Raw genomic sequence first — 9,672 nt, 5'->3', positions numbered from 1 at the left:
GTACACGCGGTGGTATACGCAGCGTGCACGCGGGTACACGACGTGCACGCAACGTACACGGCACGTACACGCGGGACACTCACGTCACCGCGCGGTACCGCAGGTACACGCACTCGTTGCACGCGCGGTACACGCACTGCACGCACGTACACGCACGTACACGCACGTACACGCGCGCAGTACACGCACGTTTAAAAACGCAGGGCTGGTACACACCACTTAGCTGGAAACGTTGGCGATGGTTTCTAGCAACGTACGTGCTACACGTTTTCCGTCCATGTCTTTATCTCTGCGCATGTGGGTTTAATTTGGCAGATATACGGAGCCTCGGCGATTGCTCCATTCCATGACTTCAATACGCCTTCATTGATTCAATTTTTGGCAATTCATTCATTACAATTGCCTCAATTGAGTTGATGAATTAAATCTTGATTGTTCAATGAATGTGAATTGGATTAAATGATGGTTCAATTGAATGTTTGAATGAATTAAATGATTGTTCAATTGAATGTATTGAATGATTAAAATTGATTGTTCATTGAATGTTTGAATGATTAAATTGATTGTTCAATTGATGTTTGAATAATTAAATGATTGTTCAATTGAACAATCAATTGATCAATTGAACAATCAATTGATCAATTAAACGTGTTGAATGATGTAAATTTGCTGTTTCAATTGAACAATCAATCGATCAATTGAACAATCAATCGAATAATCGAATGGTTTGTATGATTAAATTGACTGTTCAAGTTGGAACAATCAATCGAATAATTGAATGTATTGAATGATTAAATTGACTGTTCAATCTGAACAATCAATCAGATCAATGAACAATCAAGCGAAATAATTGAATGTTTGAATGATTAAATGACTGGGTCAATTGAACAATCAATCGAATGGTTGAATGATAAACTTGACTGTTCAATTGAACGTATTGAAATTTTGACACATATTCCCCCCCCACACACACGGCAGGTTTATTAGGGGCTGACATCCTACTTTTCTCGGTAGTGAATAATTGTCTGAGCTCTTCTGCCATCATGATTAATTGCATGTAGCTAGTGGCATAGCCTATAAGCCTACATGACCTTCACGCGGTTTGTCTAAAGGCGGGCTGAGCAGGGCGGTGTGATGAAAGCATCTGTAGGGAGGAATAGAATGCGGTGGAGATGTCTGGCTGCTGATGTCTGGCTGCTATGTGTGAAATAGAGATATATAATGTTCGGGAATCGAGAATGCAATTCCCTTGATGGTTCGATACATGATGCTGTGGTGTGTGTGTGTGTCGTGCGGGTGGTGTGCGTGTTGCGTATGCGTGTGCGTGGTGGCGTCGTGCGTTTGCGTCGTGCGCGGTGCGTCGTGCGCGTGCGCGTGCGGTGCGTGCGGCCTGTGTGTGTGTGTGTGCGTGCATCTGTACGAAGAGGAAGTATATCAGAGGTCACGACGATCTTTGCAGGCCCGTAGCCAGGAGGGGTTCAGGGAGTTCGCACGAACACCCCCACCCCCCCACCAAGCAAAAAAAAAATTGCAAGAATTTCACCTCAGGTATGCACCAGATCGCTCCATTTTAGTGTAATAATTGCAAAATCTCCATCGTGCACACATACTCCCACACCCTCCCTCCCCACTCGGTCGCTTCGCGCCCTCACAAATTGCCAAAATTTAAAAACGGCCGGAAGGAACTATGCGCTATCTCGGGTTAACACCGTCTATATGACGCTATCCCGAGACAGATCTTCACTTCAGACCCGATTCCGGTAGTTTGCGATGCGTCATTGAACGATCAAGTGGTTTCGGTTGCGTTTCTTACTGGTCCGTATTTAATTATCATACGATTATAATTATAATATATGACTATATTTGATGGCATGAACATTTATGATGGTAACACGTGATGGTAACTAACACCTCTCGTCGATTTCACCCTACCCCCATGTAAAACACAAATGAAATATAACTGCGCAAATGTTGATGAAACCGCATGGTGTTGATGCCCCTCACAGGTCCCCACGACATTCTATGTGCAATACAGACGATATATAACTGTGCAAACAACAAACTGAGAACGTCAGTGCTGAGTCAACCCTAACCCTATCATACCCATTCCCATCCTATTTACACCACTAGCTGGTAAACATGCCCATGTCGGTGCAGTCAACACATTTAATATACATACACCGCTGATACAAGTTCGTGAGGCCGGGTCGCTGTATCGAGCAGTATATGCGGAACTAAGCTACTCGTGTATGATATTTACTACGATCTTCTGATATACGCTCGACGATAACAGAACAGTTGACTTTAGATTTCATATAAATTCGAACCCATCATATTTGTTTGTTCAAATCGAATAGTGATGAGAGAGATCTATATATTTGTTGGTTTATCAACTTGCCATCCGGTTCGATCGCCTATCCCTGCCGCGCTTATGATAACAATATCCTGTCCAGCACACTGGCGCATCTTACTAGTATTAGTATATTACAAAGCCATAAGTATGTGGCATGTACTAGAAATGTATAGATCGATGCAAGGGGCCGTTGTCAGAAACAAAATTACTCTTAACGTTAGCGGTGCGTTTCCAATCTTCACGGTTGAGTAACAATTAACCCTGTTATATATACTTACTTATATATACGTTGGTCTTAAGCTGGGGGCACACGAGCGTATTTTTTCGCCCGATCCGACATTAATTATGCCAAGCGAATTTATCACGCCCGATCATGAGGGGCACACCTAGCGAATTTGAGAGCAGACGCTTAGCGCCACTCGACGCGAATCACATTGATCACATGATGCATCACATGATTATCAACAACAGCGTCCGATTGTTTAAAAAATCGAACGCTCGATCAAAATACGCGGACACGGCACACGAGGCGAGATTTGCCAATAAATAATTGCCGGTGTAGAATAATCGGTGAAATAATATTATAACATTTTTAATACGGCGATGGGTACGCGGCATACGAAACGCCGGCTCTAAGTCGACTCTGTGAACGCGGCACAGGGGCGAATTTTGCGAGCGATTTTAAGAAGTTCGCCGGCGATCGGCCGATTAAAATACGCTCGTTGTGCCCCGCTACCTTTAAACGTCGTGTGCCGCGTTACGTCGACGCCGATTTCGTACGCCCCGTACAAATCGCCCGTTATCAAAAATGATTAATATTTCGGCCGATTTATTTACGGCCGGCGATTTATCTTACTTGCAAAAATTCGCTCGTGTTGGCCCCGTGTCGCGTATTTTGTCGAGCGATCAATTTTTCAACCAATCGGACGTGTTGTTGGATATCATGCTGATGATCATGTGATCAGTGATTCCGGTCGATGCGTAGAGTTACACTCTCAAATCGCGGTAGTGTGCGCGCTTCTGGATCGGCTCGCGTATAAATTCGCTGGCGATAATTTAATCGTCGCCAGGGTCGGCGAAAAAATACGGCTCGGTGTGCCCCCAGCTTAACTTTAACCTCGTTCCCGACACCGACTCTATACATATAAACGAGAATATAGATATACTATAATATATATATATATATAAATATAATATATATATTATATATTATAATATATTATATCAAGAGTACATAATAGAGATCTCTATTATGTACTCTTGATATAATATATATACATATACATAAACTCTTTAAATGAGAAACTCACAAAACTCCTATATTTACCATGTTTCTGTCAACGATCTATGAGCAAGAAACGCTCTAAGAAAATTCTAACGAAATTTTGCTTCTAACAAGAACGATGTTGTTGTTGCTGCTACGCTACAAGGCCAGCGCACGTCTTGGCACGGTTCCAACAGAGCGGTTTCTCTTCCACTACTAGCAGGTCGACTGTAGAACGACCGGTGCCGATGTGATCACAGCAACGGGCACTCCCGTCAGAGTGCACTGCCCAGCCCGTCACTGCCGAGACTCGATCAACGACAGCTACGTATGTGGAACGGGAATCTATGCCGCAGACTCGCAGGTGAGTGCTGCTCGTATATTTACATCTATTTCTACCTCGCACATATATATCTCTCGCTCTACCTCTACCCTCTATCCCTATATATGTAGCACTCATATTAGATATATCAGGGGTTAATAATGACAAACATTTGTCATTATTAACCTTGGTTATATATATTATATATATATTATATATAATATATATATATATATATAATATGAGTGCCTACCACTATCGCTGACAGCCACCCTTCATGTGTTTACTGCACTCTCTCGACTCTTCACTCTGCATCCAACACACACACACACCCACACACGCACGCACGCGCACGCACGCACGCACGCGCACGCACGCACGCGCACGCACACACACAGAGGCACCCACACATATAATATAGATACATATTTTTTTTATATTGATTATGATTCGATTTTTACACAGGTATAATATCGCGCGTTATTCCAGGTGTGCGCCGCTGCCATTCACGCTCGCAAGACCCACAAGGGGGCGCTGCTCATCGTCGGCAACGGAGAGTACAGCGGCTTCCAGCCGAGTACCAACAACGGTATCTCCTCCGTTGGCGGCTTACACACCACAGACAGTTTCCGGTTCCTCGACGATGCCGAAGCAGATTCGTCGGAGCCGGCAGCGGCCGCGGGGGCGCCACCGTGCGTGGACCCCGGCGTGCCGCCTGGCGCCCAGAGGCTGATGCGTGGCAACCACACGCTGAGATTTGCTCGAGGTGCCACGCTACACTACTGGTGAGGGGCTCAAACAGCTATGCACACGTTCCAGCGTCAGTGCAGCACAGTTTATTCATACTTTACAGCTTGATGCCATCAACCAATAAACGAGAGTTGATAAAACAGATCCATCCACAATAGTAACAACATAATTCAGAAACAGTACTAGTATAGCGCTATCGTATATTGTTGGTCCCTAACCCTAACCCATCCACATGGGGGAGTGTGATGAATATGCACCCAATATTAGGGACTTTCTAGCTAGGTAGAGAGTAATGACAGTCATCAGATCTCTATTTCACACGTTTCTTAGAACTTCTACAGAGCCGCCGCAAACGCGATCAGAAACCCAGCCACCCCCGCCCTCTCCTCATTCAGACACATTAAACACCTAGATGGCGCCACTGTTGCACGAGCAACTCTGCAGAACCACTAATGTCTCGTTGCTACCACCAGGTGTCACTACCGTGAATCGCTGACGGGGTCGAATCAGCGCACGTGTTTGGACGACGGCACGTGGAGTGGCTACGAGCCAGCGTGCGAGCAGCGGTCAGAGGTAAGTCATAAAATCACCACAACTCATCTACATCGGGGGTTCTTAGCCAGTGGTCCATGGACCCTTTTGGGGTCCGTGGATGAGCTTCAGGGGGTCCGTGACTCCCATTACATGCAAAATTTGTGTTTATGTGCTTATGAGAATTTTTTTTGGGAGAGGTCGGTAGCTTTCACCAGATTCTCAAAGGGGTCCATGAGTCAAAAAAAGGTTAAGAACCACTGATCTACATGCACTCGCATGCCTGGCAGGTACCATCGATACTACGATCGCATGTTCCAAAACACAATTCTTGGCAACAAAGTGCTGCAAAATCGCTTCACTATATTAGCGTGCACGTGTGAAAAACAGTTCAAGACGTATAAACGGGTCCAGTTTGGCCAACCTAGCAATAATAACCGGAGGGCGTGATTATCTCACTAGGCCAGATAGTCCATTTACATGAGGCATGGCAACATGGTGGTTGCCACTGTTCTGTCTTATATTCCCGCGAGCTTTTCATCCTAAATAGGTGGTCAGACCAATCGCAATTTCCCCATGCTGTTTCACAATGCGTTTTACGATTGTGCTAATCTTTGTCAGAGCTTTACGATCAATCCCATCTAGACTGCCTCCAGCTACACTTACATCACTGTGCACCAGCTCCCCACCTCAGCCAAGGGAGCTCCATTAGGAGTGTTCCCAACTTTGATATCATTAATGATTAATGATTAATGATTAATGATTGATAATCCTAACCCTAACCCTAACCCTAACCTAACCTATAACATAACCCTAACCCTAATCCTATTCCTAATGGAGTATCACCCCCCACCCAACACTGCCCACCTCCAGTGATGGGTAGGAACACGAATGGTCCCCATCTACAATGTAGTCGGGGCTACACCCTACGGTCCTGTACGGCTGTGACAATCTCCAGTATGATTAACGACCATAGCTCGGAACGTATAAAATTTCCAGGCTGACGCTGATAGAACCCAGACAAACCACAGTGCCCAAGCTGCATGGATGCAGACGCACACACTCCTCGCTATACTAGACACCCGCTCCACTAACACACGGGTGAACTTCTCTGATTCCCCTCCCATAGCCCACCTACTCCTACAGTAGCAAAGACCAGAGTGTTGGAAGACGGGGAGGGGGCCGCGAGTTTCAATACAGCTGGTGCTCGCATTACATGTGTGTGTGTTCTCCGCGCTTTATGAAAACCACTATAATAGGGACAGTCTGTCAAAACAACGCTGGCATCCCGTCTCACTTTACGCTTATAGACATGCTCGGCATGCGAAACTCATTAAACTAAATGGTGAGAATAAATACTGCAGGCGGACGAGTTAAATATATGCCCTCCCACTAAGTAATAACCAAACCTCGGAATAAATCCCAGGCCAGCTTTTTACGCCTTTGCCCCAAACACAGGACTACTGCGGCATTATTATAATGTAATATAATTCGTAATAGTAGTATTATTCATAGTATTATTTATTATAATTCATAATGTAATGTTATTTGTAGTAGTGGTATTATTATTATGTATTAGTGCATCACATGATAAATCGTTGAAATTCTATTGGATAACGTCGCAGGTACTATGAAACAATAGTGCCCGCCTGAGCGCGCACTATTGCTTGCGCGACGCAGTGCGCTTGCGCAGTGCGCAGTGCGCTTGCGATAGTCGGACAATACTTTTATTCCAATGTTTATTCCAGTTGCAATGTGTTACGTTTGTGTTTTAATACAAATTGAAATTGTTCGTTTAAGAAACTTTGTCTTATTCACTTCATATTTGCCGAGTAGATTGCAAAGTCTTGATGTGATGCACTAAAAACATTAATGCCTGTTGTTGGGGGCACTATGCTCTCATAGTGTTGCTTTGGGAAGGAATAGGTGTTGTTTTGCACTATACCTTCCCAAAGCAACACTATCAGAGCATAGTGCCCCCAACAACAGGCATTAATATATAAATATTATTCGTCGTAGCAGTATTATTATTATGTAATATTAGTAGTATTATTATTATGTAATATTATTCGTAGTAGTAGTATTGTTATTAATATTATCAGGAGTAAGATAATATAGGATCCTAATATAGGATCCTATATTATCTTACTCCTGATATTATTATATGTAATATTAATCGTAGTAGTAGTAGTAGTAGTAGTAGTAGTATAATGTAATATTATTCGCAGTAGTAGTCGTGTTATTATATGCGTGTATTGTAGCTCATCTGTCGTTATGTTTTCAGCTGCAGACGGAGTGCACAACGACAGCAGCAGAGGTCGTTGGCCCGGCCGGCGTGCCGGTCCGCGTACAGTGCCCACCAGGGTGCGCCGCCGCTGACGACGGTGTCGTCTACGGGACGGGCATCTACCGCAGCGACTCACACATGTGCGCCGCCGCCGTGCATGCTGGGAAGCTGAGCATGGCCGGCGGCTCCGTGCTCGTTATCAACAACGGTCGCTATAGCAACTTCCTGCGCAGCAAGGCGCACGGCATGCACTCGCTCGCCGCCGTTGCCGCCGGCGACAGCTTCCGCTTCGAGGGACGCGTCGTCCCCGACAGCCTGACGCTGCAGTCGGCGTCGTACGGTGGCGCCGCCCTGGGGTTTGCGCCGTCGCGCGCTGGGGTGGTGGCGTGCGCGGCGATGGCATGGTTCACAACAGCAGCAAGACTAGCAGCTGTACAGTAACCATAGTCAACAGCTCATCTACACTATAGTCTATACAATCAGGCGTGAATAATAGAGATCTCTATTATTCGCTCCTGATAGTATAGTGTCAGGAGTCAATAGAAGCTGCTTTCTCGTTTTTATTCATCCCTGATAGTATTGGTATGTTCCTTCTATTGCCTATTACCTACGATTAATATTCAACCGTGGAGGGAACTATTATAATTAACATTCATTCATCTCTTACCATACTCATTTACTGTACTCTCATACTCTATTCACTATTACTATTCTCTGCTATTACTGTTTAGTTCTTTGATGGCACCATGGGAATAGGTTGTATTAAATGGCCGCTGCAAGCTGCCACGTTAGGCTGAAGAGTTGATATTAGACCAGTATCACTGGGTCCGATTACAGTGAACTTGTGTACAGAAACTCGTGTTTCATATTATTACCATGATCTTGTGTTTTATACATGAACTGATGCAATTACTACAGCAGTGCACACATCTATATTAGCATAGATACATTCACGCTATATCATGTTGATTTGTTAGATTCACACAAGGTGTATTAAACAGCAGGCCGAACTTTTAAACCAGTTAACCCTAATGTAAGATGGTTGGTTAGATTATTATTGTAAGTTTATGACAAACTGCCAGCAAGAGCGTACAGTGTAACAAGGTATCATGCATTCTAATACATTGACTACCTGCCTTTAGTTGGCATGTGTGACAATTGATGATCTGAATTGTGAAGAAGGTGGTCATTAAGCACTAGACATAACCTGTTAATCTGTCATTAGCTCCTAATGCTGCATAGTCTAGCATTAGCTGCCAATACTTACTTTGATTTTAACTGCTAACGCACACCCGCACGCTTAGTTTACCGTTACCTGCCAACGCGTAGTCTATTGTTAGCTGCCAATACATAGTAGTTAGCTAGCTAGTATCTTACCTGATAATTCCTACCAATGCCCATTCCACATACCTATACATGTGACTATTTACTGTTCATAAGTCCACATTATGTGCATTGCTGTTTTAGGTGCTTAGCACTGTTTAATAATTCAATTTGTATGTGTAACTAAGGTTAGATTGATTTTTATGTAAATATATGTGCCCCTGGCTGACTTTGTTCCCCATTGCATTCTTGTACAGCTAGAAAATGAGAGTAATAAAGACAAATTTACTCTAGATTTAATTTTTACACTTTGATGTTTTTATAAAAATTAACCACTTAGTACCAAGCCTCGTTGTTCAAGGCACACGGCCTTTTTTCAAACGGGAACTGAGGGTCGAAAATAACGTCGAAATGCATGGCAACCAAAATAAGCCACCAAATATAGCAGTTAAGTACAAGACAGTACACACATCATGTGCAGACTAGTGCTGCCATCTCTTGAGAGAATCTTTCCATGACTATTTTAAGTATTTACTTGCGACGAGGTTTTCCTTACCAAACGGATTTCTGTTGATATATTATATGCAACAAATGTTGCTTTGGTTCACGAGCTCACATTTATCAGTTAGGGCTAGCAAATATCATGGTATAGCAAGTAGATCAATGCCAAACAAAAAAACCACTTAACTACACAATCTCCAGTTAAACTTAAAGGGAGAGTTTACTCTAGGTTCTAGGCTTATTTTCAGCTAAGTTAGGTTATAATTACGCTACATAAAAAGTTTCATGGTTCAATCACCATTAGAAATATTTTTTTTAAATGTTTTAAAACTAATGACTAC

The 9,672-nt window shown here is 43.7% G+C and overlaps 2 protein-coding genes across 6 annotated transcripts in view; one reads left to right on the top strand and one right to left on the bottom strand.

The window, feature by feature from the left end:
• The window catches only part of LOC106808951 (influenza virus NS1A-binding protein-like), a 76,855-nt gene that overhangs the window by 19,506 nt on the left and 47,677 nt on the right, over positions 1-9,672 (bottom strand). The window lies entirely within an intron of this gene.
• LOC106808952 (limulus clotting factor C-like) lies at positions 3,822-9,130 on the top strand. The gene is made up of 4 exons (XM_014811884.1): positions 3,822-3,981; positions 4,429-4,724; positions 5,163-5,262; positions 7,505-9,130. Exons 2-4 carry the CDS (start codon positions 4,672-4,674, stop codon positions 7,946-7,948), a joined length of 597 nt encoding a protein of 198 aa, XP_014667370.1. The 5' UTR covers positions 3,822-3,981; positions 4,429-4,671; the 3' UTR covers positions 7,949-9,130.

The sequence above is a fragment of the Priapulus caudatus genome, unplaced genomic scaffold, assembly GCF_000485595.1.
Source record: "Priapulus caudatus unplaced genomic scaffold, Priapulus_caudatus-5.0.1 Scaffold317, whole genome shotgun sequence".
NCBI lineage: Eukaryota > Metazoa > Priapulida > Priapulimorpha > Priapulimorphida > Priapulidae > Priapulus > Priapulus caudatus.
The sequence above is the reverse complement of the archived record's forward strand: the minus strand, read 5'-3'. Positions and strand labels throughout refer to the sequence as shown.